The sequence below is a fragment of the Trachemys scripta genome, chromosome 10 (genome assembly GCF_013100865.1).
Source record: "Trachemys scripta elegans isolate TJP31775 chromosome 10, CAS_Tse_1.0, whole genome shotgun sequence".
In the NCBI taxonomy this organism is placed as follows: Eukaryota; Metazoa; Chordata; order Testudines; family Emydidae; genus Trachemys; species Trachemys scripta.
The window spans coordinates 77200375-77224091 of NC_048307.1; the positions used below are offsets into that span (position 1 = coordinate 77200375).

The 23717-nt window shown below is 40.3% G+C and overlaps 1 protein-coding gene across 1 annotated transcript in view; it reads right to left on the reverse strand.

Moving 5' to 3' along the window:
* Positions 1-4320: 4320 nt before the first annotated feature.
* Positions 4321-23717, reverse strand: part of TTC23 (tetratricopeptide repeat domain 23) — a 28737-nt gene continuing 9340 nt past the window's right edge. Inside the window, exons 3-7 of the mRNA XM_034784901.1 lie at positions 21312-21417; positions 13641-13768; positions 13275-13424; positions 5198-5277; positions 4321-4455 (exon numbers count right to left, since the gene is read on the reverse strand). Coding sequence (XP_034640792.1) covers positions 4374-4455; positions 5198-5277; positions 13275-13424; positions 13641-13768; positions 21312-21417 — 546 coding nt within the window. The 3' untranslated portion in view covers positions 4321-4373. The remainder of the gene's footprint in view (positions 4456-5197; positions 5278-13274; positions 13425-13640; positions 13769-21311; positions 21418-23717) is intronic.

The window sequence follows — 23717 nt, forward strand, 5'->3', positions numbered from 1 at the left end:
GGGAGTTAGGCAAAATTTTTCAAACATGGTTGCTCAGTTAGACATGTAATTTCATACTTTGATAGAATTTTAATAAAATATTTACTTAAACATAATTTAGGTATCTAATTTTAGGCACACAGGCTTGAAAAGTATCAGCTTTAGTTTTCTGCATATTTGGTTTGAAGTTGAAACTTAAAAAAAAAAGCTCTCTTAAAATAGACATAAGGATACCTGCAGAATATGTCTTCTCCTGTCACAAATAAGAGGGCCAATAATATCAACCGCATTTATTGATGCCTCATGGAAAACTTTGAGACCTATTTTATTTAGAAACAATTCTACTGATGCTAGATTGTATTTCTCTTCCATTGTTCAGAGAATTAGGACATTGTGTGAAGGAAAAACCAGCAAGGAGTAAATGAATCATAAATTCCTGTTTTATACAGATGTCCATAGTACTAAAGGAGAAGGAAAAAAAGAGACCATATCAGTATTGTTTCTAAATAAAACGTTTCCAAGGAAGCACCAGCTGCTCTTTAAAATGTCCTTTAACAGCATTAACTTATCAGATGTAGTAGGTCATATTGAGATGTATTTGTTGTTATTGGTTGCTTTAGTTGTTTGGAGAAGAAAAGGTTTGTTCCATAAATTTAAGTGCTTTAATTCTAGATTGAATCAGAATTTTAATCTGCTGCTTGAAGAGTTTAGGTTTGTCCCAACGAATTGGAAAAGAACAGTAACATGAAGTCATTCCAATGGATGAGTTCCCTCAAGCCATAAAAACTAGGTTTAATGAAAGAAGGATATAAGTCTTGAAGAAGACTGTGCAAGCAGCATATTCTCCATTTGAATCCCATTATGTCATCACCTTCAGTATTATTGAAAACGGGGAAAGAGCCACAGATCTATTTTATTTTTTGCACGACAACCACCTTCGGGTAATGACTCTTCCAGGAAACAAAGAGGTAGTGACTTGGGCCCTGATGTTGCAATTTGATCTGTGCATATTCCACCTCCATCTGGATGTGTTAGCACAGTGGTTTTCAACTAGGGTGACCAGACAGCAAGTGTGAAAAATCAGGACGGGGTGGGGGGTAATAGGATCCTATACAAGAAGAAGACCCCAAAATTGGGACTGTCCCTATAAAATCGGGACATCTGGTCACCCTATTTTAAACCTATGGTCTATGAACCCCTGGAGGGCTGCAGACTGTCTAAGGGGTCCATGAAAGGGTGTCGTTATCATAGAACTCTGGTTTTTAACCTGGGGTCTGCAGACTATGTCAAAGATTTCCAAAGGGATCCGCACCTCCATTCAAAAATTTTCAGTTGTGAACCCCTAAAAAAAGTTGAAAACCACTGTGGTAGCAGAATCCAGGTCTTAATTCACATGCTTCTATTCCTAGCCAGAGCAATATAACCTACTACTCTGAGGGTTGTATGTTACTGACACGCCCTATTTAACAGCTTTGTGTGTAATTATTGTATTGATAGCGTGGAGCTGGAAGGATTGATAACATGGCCTCAATCAGCACACACTGTTGAAGCTTACTCATAGAAACTTTGCTGCTGTTTTTTTCATTAAATACAAATAAGGTAATTGCTGAGTTTGAATTTAACAAATAGAATTTTGTTAATGTAACTACTAGTTTTATTCAGTAGAAGTTTGTATTTATATGCTTGAGGTAGTTTACCTCAGAAGTGGGGGACTATAATAATCTTTAAACATGTACACTTTTGGATTTGAAAGCAAATAAAATGGAGTATATATGTGTAAGAAGAGATATATGAGAGAGCTACAGCTCTGTACAGATTGGTGTTTGCTATAGCAGGTGTTTAAAAGGCTGTAGACATGTTGAAGCAGGGTTTGTTGATGTCAGCTGTGAGACTTTGCAGGCATCTTGTGGTATGGTCATTTACGATGCAGTCTGCATTGCTGTTGTGGTTTCATGATTTTTGCACTTTTTTCACATTCAGTATTAAACAATGAAAAAGACTGTGTACATGCTTCTTTCTCCTCCTTCCCCTTCGCCCTCTGCTTGGTATTTATAAATCTCCATCAGCAAAGGAAAAGGAAATCCAAGTTTTCATGTCTCATGCTTTGAGGCCTCTCTGTATGTTCAAATCCATGAGCCCCTTTCAGTTCAAAGAACACATTCTTTCATTCTGGATTATGAAGTGCTGGTATCACTGTGGTGGCAGGGACAGAGTAAAAACACAGCAACCAGTTATTCCTTGACTCATTTAACCAGCATGGTTGGAGTGGCTGAGGTGCCTTCTTAGCAGCAGGGTGCAGAAGGGGCAGGGCATTTATAAACCCGAAGTGGTTGGAGTGGACAGGAGAACCATAGTTTTCCTGCTGCTCTAAGATTTGGCTGAATTATGCCATTCTGTCATGGGGTCTGCTCAGGGCTAGTGCACCTCCTCCTGGTTGCTCTGGGGACTAGCTGATTCCAGGTCCAATGCCTCCTTTCTGCCTCTCACCGCATGCCCTGCCTTTCTTCCTGGATCTCAGCAAGGCAAGCTGCTGCGTGGTTGTGGTTTAGCCCTCTGGCCAAGTCACATGTGTCCTTCCTTTATCTCAAAGAACTGGAAGGGATACCAAAAGGTCATCGAGTCCAGCCCCCTGCCTTCACTAGCAGGACCAAGTACTGATTTTGCCCCAGATCCCCTAAGTGGCCCCCTCAGGGATTGAACTCACAACCCTGTGTTTAGCAGGCCAATGCTCAAACCATAAAGAAAATGTGTAGTGGTCATTTATGACATGAAGGAGGAAAATTTATTTAGCAACACCAGCCAGCTTTGCTGAGTTTAAGTTAAGAAAAATATAAAGCTCTTCAGTTCTTGCAAAAGAATAGGACTGGTGCTTTCTGGTAAATGGTGACATGGAAGTAGTTGAATGGTCTCACTGAAACCAAAGATTCAGACCAGAAGCATGTATTCGGCCTTCATTTTATAATTAATGGACAGTATTCCCTAAACTGCTAATTGAGGTTTTAGTCTCCTCTTCTGAGTGACTCTCCCTAAAGGTACTGTGAATCAGAGCTGTAACCCCAGGCATCTCTCTGAATAATGAGAGGGCCATCACTTTGGGTTGTTTCTTCAGCACATTGTTTAAGCTCTTAATTTAGGGTGACCAGATGTCCCAATTTTATAGGGACAGTCCAGATTTTTTGGGTCTTTTTCTTATATAGGCTCCTATTACTCCTCACCCTCTGTCCTGGTTTTTCACACTTGCTGTCTCGTCACCCTATCTTAATTCCTAGATTTAACATGGTTCTCAGTTATGCTAACATCAAATGATTCCATGGAAACTACTCTTTCCATAAAGTACTGAACTCTTGAAGGTACCACCTTACCAGAGATACACACATCTTTATATCCAAAATTCTTTTTAAATGGTCCAAAAATTACCAGGGATGAACCTGTATTCTTCCTGCAGCATAAAAATCCCTACAGCCAAATATGAGAACAGATGTAAGCACTGAACCCCACAACCACTAGATTAGAAAGTGAAATCTTTAAATGATATGATCTGCAATTATTCATGCAAGTTCATTGTGTAGCTGACCCTATTTTTTTAGTTTTTCCCTTCCGAATTGTGCTGTGGGTAGCAGCAGCTGGTACTTTTCAGCCTGAAAGCAAGCACACTTCAGCTATGGCATCATTTGCCAGCAGGAGGAAGAGTCCTGAGATCAAATGAACCCTAGATGTTCTTCACATGGCAGAACTTGCTTAAAGTTACACATATCTGATACAAAAGAAAGACTTCTTTAAAAACAAGAAAAAAATACCTTATCCTATTGTCAACTTTTTTGGGGGTGGGGTTATTTTCCTAACTCATACCCTATTGTGTTTAACCAACCAAACAAAAAGATTTTAACAATTTTTGCACAATGCAGTTAATGGTGCATAGCTATCAAGGTAATAGGGTGCCCTTATGAATAGACTAAATAGAAAAAATTAAAATCCAGATTTGTTCAAGAAACTATAAGCGTGCAGTGCAGAAACAGCAATACCTGCCTGAATCTTATTTTTGATGTAAATTTATGTTATTAGTGAGGCAGTTTTGTATTTCCAAACAGGAAAAAAAAATTTTCTTTCACAAGAGAGAAAACAGAAGAGACTGTTATTACATGATCTTAAAACACTATGATCCAAGAGTATAAAAATTAAAAATAGCATTCACCTCTCAATTTTTTTTCTGTATCCATTAAGGTAAGTAATCTATCCCCATGAAAGTTTGCTTTACATTCAGTATTTAATCCAATAACAAATTTCAGTTCTGCATGACAGATACTTGCAGATACAGGTTCAGTCTTCAGAAGTAAACATGAGAAACCTGTCATATATATATATATATATATATATATAGGCTTTGGGCCTTCCCACTATGGAGTACTGTTGCACAATAGTACAGTATGGTAGTCTTTTTTATCTGATCGTCTCTGTTTTGTTGCTACATCTGGGGCCCTGAAAAAAGGAAGGGTGTTGTAAATCAAAGGTCATTGTCAAGTCCCACTATTCACCACTTAATTTACAAAATATGAATGATTAACAGCCCCGGTAAGCACTGCATATCTTGAAATACTCAGCTCATCCATAGAGCCAAACACTTTTTATAATTGGGAACTGATGCTTTCAATGGATTGTTGTTCTCCTAATCCTGGCTTTTACTTGATTTCTGTAATGGCTCAATTTGTCATTCTCTGAGAGAGAGGGGATGCTACATGATTACTTATGGCAACATCTTCTCAGTTAGTGACCAAGGAAGATGTTGAGCAACAGTTTTAGGACTGTGATGATGTAGATGATGTCTATTAGATGTAGGGACCTAATACGTGAACTACACTGCCAGTGTTGCTAATTCGTTTTTTGGAGTGGGGTGGGAATGAAGGTGAAAGGGAATCTATCCTCCTCTGAATTTTATTTGCTGCTCTGATTAATCTAAGCGGTGGTGGTGGCACATCTCAAAATCTCTGTAGGGCGTGGTCAGATCACTGCTGTGAAAGTCTGAAGAGTTATCCTTAAACTAGAGTGTTATATTCAACAAACTGTTGCCCTGTGAACTTTCCAACAGTGTGGGTCATCTTTCCTTTCCATCAGACATTTCTGTGAGCTCTACGGCCCAAATATCTCTGAGACGTGCAGAGAAACACAGAATGTAACAGCATATAAAAGGAAGATCAGCCAAGAAGACTGAAAACTCACTCACTTTGACAAGTCAATGGCCTCCTGGGTTGCAACAGTCCTTTTGTTGTGGGTGCCATATAAGAGGGGCTGAAGGTACAGGCACTGCAAAACATAATTTAATAAGATACGTAATACCATCAGAATCTGATCCAAAATATTTTGATCAAAAAAGCCAAGCTAGGAAAAACAAACACATTTATTTATACAAATAAAGACAGATATCTTACAGAACATTTTAATCATATTACAAAATAATTACCCATCAAATTAAATAAGAACAAGACTAATTTGTCATATTCCTGGGTTTCAGAAAGCCACTTCCACTGGCGCTGTGAAATGAAGAGGGAGGGTGGTGAAGATAACTATTTATATTTGCTATTGGATTACTAAGCACAAAATTATTTTTTTAATTGTATAAACTGTGATTATATAGTGGTGTGTGTGTGTGTTATAGCGGTATTCATTTAGCCAACAATGAAAATAAGAGTTCACATTCACCTTAAAGAAAACCACTTGCATATGGTTGAGTGGAGAATTTAGCTCATGGTTTATGTTGCATTCTGTTCCTGGGAAAACAAATTGTATTTATGGCAAAGTCTTACATAATTTAACAGGGGTGAAACTAATAGGGATCTACAGCAATTACTCTAAAACCCTAAAGAGTTTCCAGCCAAAACCAGGAACAACAGACTAAAATTTAAAAATAATCTGAATCAAACTGTTTTGTACCTAAAAATAAAAATTGCATTTGGTTTGCATGGTGGAGGAAAGGTTCTGGCTGGTTTTTATTTATTCTGTTCATTTGGTGCATCTCTAATCTGTATACAGTAATCTGAACTCATGTAGTCATTGGATTAGCCCTTGAAAATATTAAAACATTAATTAAAAAAAATGTGCATTGGAAATTCAGACAAATAGCTGTTTTCTTGCAGAACAGTGAGAAAAAACAAATTCTCACAAAAAATATGATTATTTATGTTTTCTGGTGGTACCCACCATGTGCTAGGTGCTGTACAAACACATAAGATAAACTGGTCCCTGTGCCAAAGAGCTTACCATTTTTGTTTTGTCCTCTTAAGCAGAAGACAGAGGATCAGAGAAACAGGTATTTCCTGCTAACAGCAAGCTTTAATAACACAGTTGTTTTGTGTTTTAATAAGACACTGTCCAAAATTATCCTTAAAGTTTGTTGTTGTCAGCTAGCTAGTTACAAGCTGAAGTGGGTCTTCAGATATCCATGTTTTAAAGACTAATGATACTTCATACAAAAATAGATCTTGTTCCCTCAGGGGGAAGAAATCAGAATGCTTTCAGCCAGCTCTAAAGGTCTAAAGCTCTAAAGGTCAAGGTTTAATTTTAAATGCACCATATTTTTTTAAAAATGTATTTACAAGGACCTAACCTTCAAGTGGAGATCACAGAGACATTGCAAGTATGATTTTATGTTAACTGAATAACTGTAGCACTACAGTGTTTTTTTAATTTTAATCATTCCCTGATCTAATTAATGTTTGAGAAGTCTGGACTAGAGTAAGAAAAAAAATCGGAACTATAAAAATAAATATCACACAAACATACATCTACTCACACACCGCTGGTAACACAGGGAATGTTCCTTCCTTCACTAATAAAACTAGCTGAAACACAGCTAAAGTGAGATGTTTTGAAAAGCTGAAGACCTCAATATGTCAGATAGGAAAGACTGAAACAGACACTTAGATCCTTCCTTCACCACCCACAGCTATGCCACTGGCTACAGGAATGTGCCATTAGTTACAAACCCAGAACACATAATGAAGTAAGGTTAATAAAAATAGTAGTGACATGTAATAATAACCTTAAAGATGTGGAACACTTTTGGCACTGACAAGCGTCATGGTAAAAGACACCAATGACACCAACAGATTGTTTCAAGTTACTGACATGGTAACTGTTTTTGGATTCAGCAGCCTAAAGCTAGTATTTCACTCAGTGAAGTTAGCATATTTTGTCAAAGACTTGGAATTAAAGGAAAATGGTCAACTTAAAAAATCATACTTCTGTCTGCACTCTATTTTCTTCATCTCAGATAAAGTACCGTATACTAAAGGACACTATGCTATAACACTATGCTGTAAATTGATGTATTGTAGGCACACATCCTACATTAAATATGATGAGAGCAAGTCCAAATAGTCATCTAAGATGTCACGAATATCGGTCTTTACTAGTGTAATTTTTATAAATTTTCTGAGCTGAGAAACAATTAAACTTTATGGGTTCCTATAGCATATATTCTATTTGATATGGAATATGCATAGGAATAGTTTATGTTCTGTTCCTGTGATCAGTCAGTACTATGAAATTCTTACTTGTACATACAATAAATAAGTTGATGAATTTTATTGTAAATGGTGATTTATTAAGTGGGTTGGTCTAAGATTTAAAGCAGGGGTCGGCAACGTTCGGCACACAGCTCGCCAGGGTAAGCACCCTGGCGGGCCGGGCCAGTTTTATTTACCTGCTGACGTGGCGGGTTCGGCCGATCGCGGTTCGCCGTCCCGGGCCAATGGGGGCAGCGAGAAGCCGTGGCCAGCACATCGCTCGCCCGTGCTGCTTCTCACTGCCCCCATTTGCCTGGGACGGTGAACTGCGGCCAGTGGGGGCTGCGATCGGCCGAACCTGCCGCATCACCAGGTAATTAAAACTGGCCCGGCCCGCCAGGGTGCTTACCCTGGCGAGCCGCGTGCCAAACGTTGCCAACCTCTGCAGTAGATTATGCTGATCTTCATGATAAGATCATCTCACTCCTTTCTTGGGTACTGTGGTCAGTACTGAAACAGTTGACAATTTAAATGTCAACATCGTTATCATCAGGCTTCAGAGTCAAAACCTGAAAGAGTCTGACGTAGAGGAGTGCTGGCAAGAAACAGGTTATTTCTTATTGCTAATGGAATTTTAATCAGTGCCTGTATCTTTGGCAGCACACTGCGATCTATATTGTTGTAGTATATTATACACACCACTGAGATGAATGGGCAGTTTTACTTTTCTTAGAGCTCCTGTTGCAGGCTCTCAGGAGACATCACTTCATGGCTTTCTTCTGGTTCACATTTTGCAGATTTCCTTCGCAGCCATAAAGGCTAGAGAATTAATTTTTTAAAATTAAAACTTTCTGGCGCACAGTATTCAGCCACCAGGAGGAAGTACAATTCAGTGAGACAACATGGGCCAGCTCATTTCAATCCCTCTCATTAAAGATTCTCTGAAGAAAACTTAAGAAAATTTAGTGTTTAGGCTGATAGGTTAACAAAGCACCGTTTGCATTAAAACCTTATTAGTACCTTTCTTGTGGACTTTCTAGTCTCCATAATAGGAGCGTATGCTCAAAAGGAAGTATCCCTGAACACACTGAATCTGCCAACTCAAATATTTATTCAGCTTTCCTGAATAGTGNATGGGAGCTGCTGGAAGCGGCATGGGCCGAGGGACATACTGGCCGCCGCTTCCAGCAGCTCCCATGGGCCTGGAGCAGCGAACTGCGGCCAGTGGGAGCCACGATCGGCCGGACCTGCGGACGCGGCAGGTAAACAAATCAGCCCAGCCCGCCAGGGGCTTTCCCTACACAAGCGGCGTCCCAAGTTTGGGAAACACTGACCTAGATTATTAGCAAGTCTTATACAACATGCAAAAACTTGTTTAGAGCTTTATTTGCCTTAAGGTGAAAAAGGGACTTTATGATACAAAAATGTCTGACTCTCTCTTTTCAGCTGAAGTCCGACAGAGCCCTTCCATATTTCTCAATTCAGGCTAGCTCCTTCACCTGATTATTGAATTATGTTACATTGTACTACATAATATAATCTCACCTTCTGATTTGTTTTTAGACCCATGTACCAGACAGACCCCTCAGCACAGGGAATGCTACATCTGGAAAAGCTTCTGTTTTAAATGGATTCCATGTAGTTAAGCTGGGAACTCTGCTGCTGCAGCTGCTGTTGTGATACAAACAGCAGAACACAGAACGCAGCGAAAGTAGCCTGCAACAACAAGCCCCACTAAGAGGCTGCTGGCCTCACACATTCCAAATACTAAATTGGGCAATTGCAAAGGTTTAGACTTAACTGTAGATGATTTTTGTTGTGAGTTGTTGCTATACCAGAATGGGGTCGTAACTATAGCCTGCATGTTGTCTGCTAGCTCACGTCTATAGTACCTTTTTTGATTAAAGATTAAAAAAGGAGAAGTACACAAAAGGAATGCAGAGTAAATTATAAGGGAGTTGGCACAGTCTAGCAGCTAAAATAGAGGATAGACTGTAAAGAGACTTTTGGGCAAATCACTCACCTCTGTCAGTTTCTCCATCTGTAACATGGAGGGAAAGGTACGTAACTACCTTTGTAAGTTGCTTTGAGATCCTCGGATGAAAGTCACTTTATGAGTGTAAAGTATTATTATCTAAAACCAGCCATTAGTTCTTGTTTCTTGAAAGGAATTTAACAGATTTATACCTTTTCATCCTTTGGACCTAATTTTCAGAAAGTTGAGGCCGATGGTGGGTGCCCATTTATGCACAGTCTGTGCACAGTCACAGAAATTGCATGCATTAATGAGTTATTTGCTCCTTTATGTACACAAATGGCTTGCGTATACTATGTAGATATGCAAATACACATAGACCATGGGCTTCAATTATTGGAAAACCCAGCCCTTAATGTTTTAATGGGGCTGCTTTCACTAATTACTAAAGAATCCAAAGTGGAAAAAATACATAAACCGTGTTTGGTAGTGAAACATTTTAAATGTAGGTTAACAGTTTAAATCTAGTCTGGGCTGTTAACACCTCTCTATTTGGTGGCCTATGTTAAATGAATTTGCCTTAGTCAAGTTTCTAGCAGAAAATGTTTACTTTATAGAAAACAGTACTGTATGGCAGTTTTAGCAGTAAGGTCATTAACTGAATGGACACAGAGAGTGAGCTAACTTTTAGCTCTGAGCTGGGACACACTGGAAGAGCACTGTGGGAAGCTGATATTTCTACTGCCTGACTGTACCTGCTCAGTGAATGAGGAGGTTATAATTTTCCATTGTTTTGAAACTTCAGCACCTTCACAAGCATGATATTTACTTACAATAATCAAACATTTTTAAATTGCCCATTGGATTGAGAAATCGGTCTCTAAAAGTCGTATTGTTTAATATGTTGTTTTTTTTCCAATCAGGCCAATAGCAGCAAACCATTATCCAAGAGAGCACAGGAAAATATCCAGCTTCTGAGTATTGTGGTATGAAAGAATTATTCTGTTGTAACCTTGTATATTACTCTTTAAAATTAGAGTCAGCCTTAACCACACAATATTATAATTCCAGTTTCTTTAAGCTGCTAGAGGTTTCTATAACTAGGTAAAATAGCTGAATGTGCTTTCACAAAGTCATAAGATATTTCTTTTAATGTCTATGAAAGGTATTTATAAGGTCATTTTATCTTAAGAGTAGGATTTATCATTAAAGTAGACAAGAACACTAATTCCTTACCCTTCTCCCTAAAAACAAAATTCATGGTATGTAAATCAATGTACTTCTTAAAGTTACATGTAATAAAACACATAGTGCCTGTTTTTAATGATCCTTCACTTGGCCTATTTTATTCCTGCATTTTAACTACTGCAAATAACTACAGCTGCAACTAGTGTCACAAAATCCATCTAATTTGGGGGAACTACTAGGTTGCTTAATGCTTTAAGGGATATCAATTGCATGTGCATGAATTTGTGCCTGGAAATGGCAGGGTGAAAACTGCATTTGTGAAATAAGAGGCCACCTTTTCTAGGTATGCATCGAGTATAGGGAAATCATTAAAAACACCTGCTTCGCTAGCATACATCCCAAAGCATGTTAATAGCGTATTTGGTTTTCCATGTTTGAAATGTATGTTCTGCACTACAAAATAACTACTAGTTTTTCCATCATGTATGAAATTTTCCTGTGAAATTTAGAAATGGGCAATGTGTTAAAATCATCCCATTAATTTTCTAATCCCAAACAGAACTGTTTCATAGAATCCTTTTTTGGGACATCTGCCTAAATTTTGAGGTGATAATGTCCTAGATATCAATGTCTTTTTCTTAGTATTGATTTTAATGCAGCATGGATGCTTCTTTAAACATTTGTAAAGAATGACTGAGTTTAATGCATTTAAGCCCTGATCCTGCAGTATTAAAGTAAATGGGAATTTTGTCATTGACTTCAACAAGTATAACTTTAGCGCCCTCGTGGCCAATATGGAGTCTGCTCTGCAGGCAGCTCTGGCCAAGAGAAGGCGCGTGCAGGAATAGAAATAGAAAGAAATTAATGGAGATATCCCATCTCCTAGAACTGGAAGGGACCTTGAAAGGTCATTGAGTCCAGCCCCCTGCCTTCACTAGCAGGACCAAGTACTGATTTTGCCCCAGATCCCCAAGTGGCCCCCTCAAGGATTGAACTCACAACCCTGGGTTTAGCAGGCCAATGCTCAAACCACTGAGCTATCCCTCCCCCCCCTCTCCTGAATGCAGCAGGAGAAATCCCTTCCACCCCAGGGGCACCTGTTCCAACCCCCCAGAGTGAACACACACACCCACCCACAGGAAAAGTACAATGGATATAACAAGGGAAATATTTATTTACAGAGGGATGAGAGGAGAAAAACAAGGGGAAATATAGGGGGAGCAGTAGAACAGGGTTGCATCCAAGCCAAGGCCCCACGGGCCCAGTGGTAGCATAGTCTGGAAGGGCAGACACCGAGCAATGTGTCTGCACACGGAGTTCAGGAGTCCTGAGCAAAGTTCCAGTCTAGTGGTGAGTCTTGGGTGCTCCTGGTCGTCTTCGGCGCCAGTGAACTTTCCCCCAACAAACCCCTCTGGTGCCCTCTTCTGCCGCTCTCTGCAAAGCCACACAGAGCGACCACCTCCCCACTTAACTAGCTACAGCCTCCCTCCTTGTTCCCAATGCAGAGTCCCAAGCTCCAGTACTCACAGCCCCATGAGCTCTGGGCAGCCGTGATACTGGGTCCAGCTCCTGCCTGTCCTTCTCGGGCGATTCCTCCCTGGCACAGTGCTCCTCCTGGCTCCTGTCCTGGGGTGGACCCGATTGGCCCTGTCCTTCCCAGGCTTCAGGCAGGTTCTCACTCCTTCACTTTTCCAGGCTGCCTCTCCCTCTCCTTGGAGCTCCAGCGCTGCCCCCTGGAGTTTCCCTCCTTTTTTTCTTACTCTCCCCCTCCCCCTTAGGAAAAAGCTTTAAAGGGGCCATGCTCTCTAAACCCCAAAGGGGTTACACAAGTATATGATCAAGCCCTTAAAAACGCAACCTGTGTTTCTCCTTTTTATGATGTGCTTCTAGCAGAATAAAAGTAGAACAACGATTCTGGAAGGCAAATACTGATATACACAGGCACACATCCGTATTTTAGTTTACTTTACTGCAATTAAAAATTCTTTGTAGCAGTGGTTATTCGAGATTAAAAATATAAACCCAGACAAAAACTTCTGCTTGCTGGGGCAGAGAGGAAGAAGAATTCCTTGCATCACCAGCATCTGAGAAAGAAGGAATGGATTTCAAAGACTGTCTGAGTCTAACAGAGAACTGGTAGCCTCAGTACTGACACTCAAAGGAGGGGGGTGGAAAAGAGGGGAATGTGCGAAGGTTCATAAGGATGCAGAGGACCCTCTCAGGAGAATATACATTTCTTACTACAGCAAAGTTTTAGTAAGTGCTGACAAAGTAAGGCATGAATTAAACATTGCATGATACTAGACAGCAGAGCTAAAAGCCTAACTTTCTCCTTGAGATATAAAGTGCAGGTGTTAGGGTCAGATCCTGTGTAATGGGACCAAACTGCACAGTGTGCGAGCCAGGGATGGATGTGTGAGAGTGGCTTAATGCTTACCTTTGCACTGCCCTAATTCTGCTGCTACTCTGTGCAGGTCAGTTCCCCTACACTAAGTTAGAGGGCGCTATATTTGTTCACGCATATCACAGTACAAAGAGGCTTCAGCTTGCCAAAGAAAGTTTTGCCAGGGCATAACTTACCAGTATAAACAAATGTCATTTATCCTGGCCTATTCATAAGCTTATGGTTTTACCTTCTTAAGTTTCTTGTATGCCAAATGTGTGTGTCCTTGTGCCAGTTCTGTTCCTCCTAGGAGCCAGTATGTCTCTGCTACTTCCAGGCTGAGATCCCCACATAGGGATATTTTAGCTTCTAATGATCCTTTCAGCACTATTGCTGCTCTCTGTGAAAGGAAAAAATGGCCAAAAAAAATTAAAAACAGGTCAGGGAAGGAGAACAACATCAGCTGCTATAAGATATAAGATAACTTCTGTTTGTTGTTATTTAACAATGAAAATCACTTCTCTTTATTACAGTTACAAACAACAAACACACTCCCCCCACTACTTATAACGTGTGTCAATGGATAAAGACAGAGTGATCTTCCAAAATTCCTTACCTCCTGCTGTCCAGTGGCTATAAGAAACTGACAGAAATCATCCACAGCTCCAAGGCATTTAGCACTCTCCATCCCTTCAGCTTCTTTAAAAGCATTTATGCTCTCTTGAAAATACTTCTCAGCCAGATCTAAATAAATTTAACATATACTTGAAACTGGAGGTCATTAACCTATATTACTCTCTCAGGGCCGGATTGCAGAGCCCTCAAGCCATGCTGAGAAATTTACTGATGCAAATAGCCTAAGAACAGAAGAACGGCCATATTGAGTCAGCTCAGTGGTCCATCTAGCCCAGGGGTCGGCAACCTTTCAGAAGTGGTGTGCCGAGTCTTCATTTATTCACTCTCATTTAAGGTTTCTCATGCCAGTAATGCATTTTAACGTTTTTAGAAGGTCTCTTTCTATAAGTCTATAATATATAACTAAACTATTGTTGTATGTAAAGTAAATAAGGTTAGACTCAAGAGCTGGTCTAAATTTTTCAAAATCTGATTTTTCATCAAAATTTTCAGTCAAAAATTTCACAACAGATTATTCAATGTTTTCAACCAGCGCTATTAGAAATCTAAATGAAATATGATGCAGATGTTTAGAAGAGTAAAATATGGAGCAACTGCCTAGATTTAAAACTGTAAATGATTGTTCTATATTGAGCAACAGGGAATGGATCACTTGATGATTACCTGTTCTGTTCATTCCCTCTGGGGCACCTGGCATTGGCCACTATCGGAAGACAGGATACTGGTCTGACCCAGTATGGCCATTCTTATTAGCTGTGCAAAAAAGGCTTTTAAGTTTTAACAATAATAAATAATGAGTGTTATACCAGAGGTAAGGAACTCTTCATTTTAAGTAAATGATTTCTAAGTAATGCTTTAATTTCCTACTTTTGTTAGTTTGTATGATAACTTCTATGACAATTGAAGCACAATTACTTGTACAAACATAAATATTTTTAAAGGTGCTCATGAAATTTCCTTTTGGATTTCCATTAGAAAAATACGTTTGCTGCTCATTTATTATTTCTGCCTAGGAACATTACTTTAAAAGGGCTTTTGTGCAAGAAAGAAGAGAGGAAGTGATTTATTTGTAGGGGGAAAGCCAGAGAAATTCTCCCTCCCTAAATTATCTGTTCCTTGGCTCTAAATGCACAATAACTGTCCAGTTAGAGAATACATTTGTATTTTTTCACTTCTGGTTTCTATGGGCCTGATCCCTTGTGTCACTGGAAATTTTGCCTGTATCAGGACGTTAGGATTGGGTCCTCTGCTTTTATGTGCTATGTTACAACATCTACTTCAACAAACACATGTGGCTTTTCCCTCCCCAGTCTAAGAATTTCACAAAAGTACTTAGACATAGAAGGACACATTTTGGAGGGATGGCTGAAGAAAGGGCTGTAAGCGTGTCTCTTCTTTGCACATAAAGTACCATATGCACTGACACAAATCTGGAATCTGTGCACGTCTGACAGCTTGCACCTATTCTCTTACTAAGAATAAGGCCAATCAATATGGAATTTGGTCTAAATTCATCATTGGACAATAGAATTGTAGTGAATGCCAGATGTCCTGTTACTAACATTAAAATCTGTTCTTGATTCATCAGTTATCTGATATCTAATCTTCCATAGGGCACTGGCTCACTTTCTTAACCTCTGGCATTTGGACCAGTCTGTAATTGGCATCCTGAGTAGCAGCTATTTTAATATCACTCCCATAGTCATTAGTTATTACAAGGTTAATTTAAGGAGTTCAGCCTCTCTGCCCTCCTCCCATTTTGTTCAGGAGGTATGCAAAAGGAAGGGAAGTGCAACTCATGCAGTTCACTGTGACTACAACTGCAACACACTGTAAACAGCAACACTGTTCAATAAGCTAGTTGATACATGGTTATGAGGTTTAGGGCTTGTCTACACTGTGCCACAGTGCAAACTATGGGTGTGTGAACTGCAGAGCGCATCAAGAAGTTGCACTCTAACTGCCCCAGGTGGACCCTGTTGGTGCAAACTAAAAGATATCTAGTCCACGTTAACATAGTCCTGTTTGAAAGAGGACTACATTTAGTTTAGTTTAGTGCTGCAACATGGCACAATCACCACATTCAGGTCTGTTTCCCAAGGCTGTTTCATTCAGGACCTGTATCTGTTGTGTATTCCCACAGCTGTTCTAAAGCAGTGGTTCTCAAAGCCGGTCCGCCACTTGTTCAGAGAAAGACCCTGGCGGGCCGGGCCAGTTTGTTTACCTGCCGTGTCCGCAGGTTCCGCCTATTGCAGCTCCCACTGGCCGCGGTTCGCCGCTCCAGGCCAATGGGGGCTGTGGGAAGTGGCGCGGGCCGAGGTTACATATGTGAACCTACCACAAAGTAAATTCACAAAAAAAGGGCAATGAACACTTCATGAATAAAGTATGTGCAGGCTATTCCACTTTGTGACCTATTTAGTTGGGAGTTGTTTATCAACACATGATAAAATAGAGATGTTCTTTCACTGATGTTGTTTGGCAATAGGGTCAGTTACAAACTGGGGAAAGTCTAAATTTAAATATATGTTAAATTTTACACAGCATGTAATCTGGGGCTGTAAAATCCCATCTCTGTCACTGACTCACTGTGTAACAATGGGCAAATAAGTGAACTGCTCTGCCTTCAATTTCACTAACTGAGGCTACCGGCCTCACACCGTCCTCGGGGACCTCTTAATGGTTTCACGTCCTCTTGAACTCTCTCTTCAAAGTTCTTTTCAACTTTCCCTTATGGTACTTGTTGACTATCCGTCTCGTGCCAGTATTTAGCCTTAGATGGAGTTTACCACCAGCTTTGGGCTGCATTCCCAAGCAACCCGACTCCAAGAAGACCCAGTCCCGTCGTGAAACCATTAAGAGGTTCCCGTGGATGGTGTGAGGCCGGTAGCGGCCCCCAGCACGCCAGGAGTGGGTCTTCTTGGAGTCTGGTTGCTTGGGAATGCAACCTAAAGCTAGTGGTAAACTCCAACTAAGGCTAAATACTGGCACGAGAGTGTTTATGAAGTGCTTTTTGATTCTTGGAGGAAAAGTGCTATATAAGTGCAATGCATCAGCATTAGATTAATTATAAATGTGTATAAATTTATATCATATTTTGTTAAAGACATAATTTATACCATACTAAGTGGAAAGTACGGCCATACCTAAGCAGAGCACCTTTGATATATTATAGATCTACATACGTTTAAAATCTGAAAGCGTACAATAAATAGAACCTATCCTGAAGTAATACTTAGCGTGACTCAAATCTGCAGATACGTTTTTGTGATGTTAGCTTTTTACTAAACTGTGGCAACTGCATGCTTGGAAGGAATGGCATAGTTAAAGAAAAGTCTCTCTGCCTCATGTCTGCAGTGATGCGCAGACTCTATAGCCAAATACTCTTTAAAGAACACAGCCTGGAAGGGACTCAAGCATTGCAAAGTGAAGAGGGAAACAATTCCAAACAAGGCTGCCTGTGTGCAGCTCTGTTTTTGCTATCAGCCTTTGAAGGTTTACATTGAAGTACACTTTGTCCCAAAAGCTATTTTATTTGAATATCATTTATGGAAAAAGCTATAAACAAAACGCAAATATCTTGAATGCCTTTCAGTGCTGGGGAGAAGTGTTAGTATAAAGTTTGACACTGGTTGCACTGGCAGGCTAGCCAGGTTAGTATCACTGTGCAGGCCAATAGAGTGGAAACGAATTGAAGTGGGCACTGAGCAATTTTTTCCCTCCCTAGACTCTGTACATAGATGGGGTGTTCTGAGGAAACAGGCTTAAAATTCCTATTATGTAGCTGTTCCTTTGATAGGTTCTTCTTATATGAAGCAGGTGACTTCAAAAAGCATGTACCCAGTAGAGGATGTAAAATTTGAAACGATATTTTATCTGCCATGGAATTATAAAAGTAAACTATAGTCCACAGGCTCTGGCAAGTTTTCTATTTTATTTTATTTGAGTTTTATTTTCTTAGAGTATTTTAGAACAAAAATATAAAGTGTCATAGTGATGTAGGTGAGGGCTGAGATAAATGACCTCACAATGGGCATCCATGCCTTTGTCACATCCAAGCTAGACAGCCACCATATGAAATTGTTAGGCTATTCTTGAAAAACAGCTGGAAGTTTCAGCTAAGAAAGATGGCGCCTTCTGAGTGAGAGGAGTTATTAGTCCACCTATGCTCAAGTATGCATTGGCAACTCGATTGCTTTTGGGTGCAATTCAAAATTTTAATTACAATCTTGAAAGTCTTCAATGGTCTGGGATCTGTGAGATCACCTCTCCATATTCCATCACATTAATTTAGATCAGCCAGAGCATTCTGATTGCTAGATCTTATAACTGATTTTTTTTTTATGACTGTCAGCAAAACTCTCTCAGCACAGGGCTCTCACCTTTGGAAGTGGTTGTTCGCCAGAACTCAGGACCCGTGAGCTTCAGGACACGATCTAAAGCACATTTATCTGTTCAGTATTTGGTTATTTTCTCCCCCTTTCCTCACTCTGCCTAAGAAGAAAAGGGTAATCTGGCTGAAACAAGAGCAGTCGCTTTTGTTACTCTTTTTTTCATTCATATTTGTAAACAGTTCCAAGAAGTTAAGGCACTTAAGAAATCTTTACATGGATAATTTCATAATTGTATTTTGCTCAGAGAAGGGCTGACTAGTAATCTGTAGCTAGAACTTTTTTTAATCATAAAATGTTGGTAGCTTAACCAGCTTTTGGATTCCATGCCCACATTCAAAGCAGCAACTTGAGCGTGTCTGGTGGTGTCCCTCCTCCCTAGAGATTAAAGGGCCACAATTAAAAGGCAGCTGTAAAGTACACCTGGGAAATAACCCCAACACAGGGAGCCTCCTCAGAGCTGAGGGCACGGTGGAGCAGAATGAAGGTAGGCGGGGGCATGCCCCAGATATTGAAGATATGGCACAAGTTAAGCCAGCCTTCAGGCATGTCCAAACTTGAGTTGGGGACAGAATCAGCCCGGCAGTCCCAGGAGAGAAGTACTGCTGCCCCCTCAGTTCTGGCACTAGTCTTAGCCCTGATGCAGGGAAGAATCGAGGCCACGGGGCTGAAAGAGCTCTTTATTTTGCTCTGTATAATGAAAAATATTTCAACTTTTAATGACAACACTGTCATAGTTTCTTACTCAGTTTTACAAGCAAGAAATTAAAAAATTAAAAATTGAACGAGAAATGTGCAGAAAAACACAAAAAAGGAAATGTCTCAAAGGCTGCAAGACTTGATGGGGCATGCAAGTATTCAAATTTGGTTAGTGCGTAAACCAGGATGAGACTGCAGGAATTTGCTTTCCCCATGAGGAATATACATTCCTGCCTCTTTAATTTCTTTGTGATTTAAAATAATAGCTGAACCTACAGGGGATAATTGGTGTCTTCAACTAAGGGTTGAGGTAGATCATTCCAAGGGAATTGCAAACAGATTAAATCCTGTTGATTCAGGGTCATGAGGAAGCACTGAACATATTCCTAATGCCCATTATATGGGCTGGGATAGCTGACAACTGCTGGAAAGAGTTTTTTGTTCTTCCTATTTGTTTTCCTTTTATAAACCTGCCATCACAAAGTCTTGCATGGCTTTTCTCATTCTGGTCACCTGAAATAGCCTTTTAAAATATGCATGAGAATACTTACCAGCAACACTTTATAAACCATTAAAAAACTGAGCATAAGTAATTTTATTTCAAAATATATTCTCCCCACACATTGTATGTAACTGATCTGCTTGAAATGGATAGTCAGTGTATGGCTTAGAGTAGGGGCCCTATCTGTTACTCTGAGCCAGTTTCAGTCATTCAGGCTCCATCAGAAATCTTATAAAGGTATTTTCTATAAATTGCAAGGTCCTGGTTCTCTCTGGTCATTTCTAAACCTTCCGTACATCTCCTTGCTTTCACTTCACAATAACTGAACAATAGACTTCTGTTCCCATGTTCTAAATCAGGGGTCGGCAACGTTCGGCACGCGGCTCGCCAGGGTAAGCACCCTGGTGGGCCGGGCCAGTTTTATTTACCTGCTGACGCGGCAGGTTCGGCCGATCGCGGCCCTCACTGGCCGCGGTTTGCCGTCCCGGGCCAATGGGGGTGGCGAGAAGCGGTGCAGGCAAGCAAACCTGCCGCGTCAGCAGGTAAATAAAACTGGCCCGGCCCACCAGGGTGCTTACCCTGGCGAGCTGCGTGCCAACGTTGCCGACCCCTGTTCTAAATTCTCACATTTAAAATTCCCTCTGGGTGAAATTCACCTCTCTAATATGGCTCTATGCTCCTCTGTTGCACTTATGGCTATAACATGAGGCTTAAGTGATATGTAAAGCCTTGTACCGAGCTCTCTGTACCAGGGTCAATTTCAGATTCACTGAATAACATCCCTCTTGGGAGTCAAATCCTCTTGCTTCTAGCTCTGTCTCAATGCTTCTGGCTTTGAGGCACCATCAATGTACCTTAATGACAGTTTTGAACTCTCAGCCAATCAGAGTTCAGGGTGGATGCCCTTACATGTCAACCTGATTAGTGTGCATCCAGCGTTTACAGAAAATTAAGTAGAAAATGTTTCAAGTGCAAGGAACATGCAATTGCTCTACAGCCATGGCTCTCAACCTTTCCAGACTACCGTACCCCTTTCCGGAGTCTGATTTGTCTTGTGTATCCCAAGTTTCACCTCATTTAAAAACGACTTGCTTACAAAATCAGACGTAAAAATACAAAAGTGTCACAGCTCACTGTTACTGAAAAATTGCTTACTTTCTCATTTTTACCATATAATTATAAAATAAATCAACTGGAATATAAATAGTGTACTTATATTTCAGTGTATAGTATATAGAGCAGTATAAACAAGTCATTGTATGAAATTTTAGTTTGTACTGACTTTGCTAGTGCTTTTTATGTAGCCTGTTGTAAAACTAGGCAAATATCTAGAATGGGTTCACATACCCCCCTGGAAGACCTCTGTGTACCCCCAGGGGTACGCGTACCCCTGGTTGAGAACCAAATCTATAAATACTAGGTCATTATTAACTGATAGAACTGAAAGAATCCCAACAGAATAGCAAAATACTAAATCAGGACAAAAAACTTTCAGTGGCAGGGTCCCAAAAGGATAAATGGTAGGCTTTTAAAATTTGATCGCAACAACCCTGTGCCCACGCTTTTGGATACAGTAAATTTGTATAGCTACAGCTGCACACACTGATTGATAGCTTGAGGCTACTTCAAATTGCAAAGTAAGACTTCCAGCAAGGGAATGCAAAGAGATTGCAATCAGCACACTTACTGGTTCAATCACAGCAGTGGCTGCAGCTCACTAATGATTTTAAAAGATGGATACACACGTTAGAAAGAAATGGCAAATGCCTGCCATCGGTTTAGAACATCTTCTGTGGCTTCAAGGCTGCCTCTGTAACTCCCTCTTGCGATTTAGCTATTGCTCATAAAAGGCAAAGGATTAAGTGGAGGGTGATACATATCAAAAGCATCCGGTATGCCTTGAGAAACAACGTCACAGTCCTACAAAGTCTGCAAAATGAAACAAACAGTGCAAGAGGGACTAAATCTACTGTGATCCAGTGTGCAGCGTTTACTGAAGTGTGCATTCCTACAAGCAGGACAGCATGGTAACCATTCATAACCTTTAAAAGGCACTCACCCTTGTGCTCTGATTGTTTAGAGGCAACTGCAGCCTGTGCCATCAAGTGAGCAGTTTCTGCTGCTTCCCCTGAAGAAGGGCTTTTTCTCAGGGCAATGAAATGAGCCTGTTACAAATAAACAGAGGAAACAGTTTAGTTGAAATGACACTGCTTTGATGTAGTGTCACAGCGAGGTCTGTCTCCAGTGGGACAAGAAGAAAATAAATGGGCTTATTTGGCAGTAAGTTTCTTTTTCAGGGAAACCAAACAGACTTTATAAATGAGAAGCTGTGTGCACATTAAAATCAGTTTTCCCAAGTTCTTCCATTGACATTGGATCAGGTCCTAGGTGAACTGTTTAGCTACTGATCCCAAAATATCAGTTAGATTCTATTTTGGTTCAGAAAGTAAAACCCCAACCCCCTCCCCCGAATCTAATGTTCCACTTCAATTTGTCTTGAATTGTTGAGCATTTTTCCTGTGCACTGTTATAGCGGCATATTCCACTCCCGAGATGGCTCTAGTTGCGGGGTGGGTGAGATGACTCCTGCCCATAAATGGTTGGAGTGTTTTGGGATCCTTGGGGCGAAAGGGACTGTAGAAATGTTGGTTATATTTATTTGAAGCCCAGAATGAAGCATCATATCAGTATTATCAGTGGGAGTTTCCCTTCACTTTGGGCACAAAGAGGTTTACATGCACCTCTTGGTTGGCATGTGCAATGCCACTCCAAATGCATGGGATTTACATGCATGTGCATGAGAGAAGAATACACCTCATAATGAGATCCATTGATTCACTCTTAAAACTTTTTACACGAAAAGGGAAAAATCTTGGTTCCGCTATAGATGATTTTTACCCCTTTCCCCATTTCTGTGCTGTGTCCTTGTGGGCATAATGACACTAATGGCAAGAGGCTATAATGTTGCTGCAGCATTCTCTGACAGTAAAGCCCTGCCACTGCTGCTCATTGTCATAATCAGCAGTAAGCCAGCTCGACTGTGCCAGGCCATGCAGAAATACAAGGTATTTGCTTCCCTATCCTCCTCCCATCCACTCTTCACTGCTGGGAGCCTTCCCTAAGGTGATAAGAAACTCACAGGCAACTGCAATTCCTAGTCTAACTGGGGGGAAATCAGGAGTCAAAAACAGTCTCTCAAGCGGACTTGAAAATGGAAGGACTATAGAAAAATCAAACTGAAAACTTAATGTGCTCAGTCCACATTCAGGAGAGAATGAAGGAGGAAATAAGCGATTTATGGGCTATCTTGTGGGAAATGAACATGGCTCTCTCATCTCTGAAAGTGTGAGGACCAAACACGGATATCTGCAAAACTTCCATCAGGGTCCAATTTAAAGTGGATTGAAGTTTTTAAAATTGTATTTATTGAGTTTTGGGGACAAGCATAAAGAATAAAGCTATATAAAGCAAAACACAGAGAATCATAACATAGAGAAAAGCAACAATGGCTATATGATATAGTCTCCACCCTGCAAGCCTGGATACACTGAACTACATATGATATTCCACCAAGTCAGCCGATGTATTTATAAATATTAAGGCAAATATACTGACTTCAAAAGGTAGCCATGCACATAACATCAGAAGGTAGTGATTTTAGAGAAGAAAGAGTTATCAAAAAGGATCAATGTAGCTGAGAGTGAGGGAAAGGAAGTGGAGAGAGAGGGCAGAAGAAAAGGGAAACCTGCAAGAGTTTCTAGAGTTTCCAAAACGCCCACTAAAATTACATGAAGCCACAAATAGCAGAGTGACAAAACACAAAACACAAGTCTCTGGTTTGCACTTGCAAATCAAGTGATGTGTTGCTGCCCAAAGGCAGAACATCAGCATACACTGGTCCTATAAGAAATTTTAGGAAACTTTACACTGTAGTTTAGGTGATAAAGCTTAAAGTAAGTATTGACATAAGAATCTTTTTTTAATTGGTAAGTGACGTTGGTACTTATGAAAGTGAGGAGACAACAGTATTGGCGTAAGCCAGGTGTAATATAGGGGGCACACTGCAACCTTTCACACATAGCTTTGCTTATACTCCTCAGTCCTGACTTCCAAAAGCCCTGCTAGTCCATTCCTGGTTCTCTCTTGGGCAGAGGCAAAAAGATGCAAAACCAGGCGCTTAAATGGCAGTAATCTAACAGTCCGCACTGGACTAGGAGGAGGATTCAGGTATACTGGATACAATACCTGCTTGGAAAAAGATAAAATTTCCTTCCTCTACATTCCTGGGTACATATTCCTTATATGAAACTGGGAAGAAAAGGCAGGAAAATGGCACGAGAAAGACAGACGGCAAAAGAAAAATGAAATGTAGCTAGTGTGAACAACAGTTTAGGATTTTAACTACAAAGTAGAACAAATGAGCATTCCCACAGACCTTATCAAGATATAGGCTCTTGTAATATCT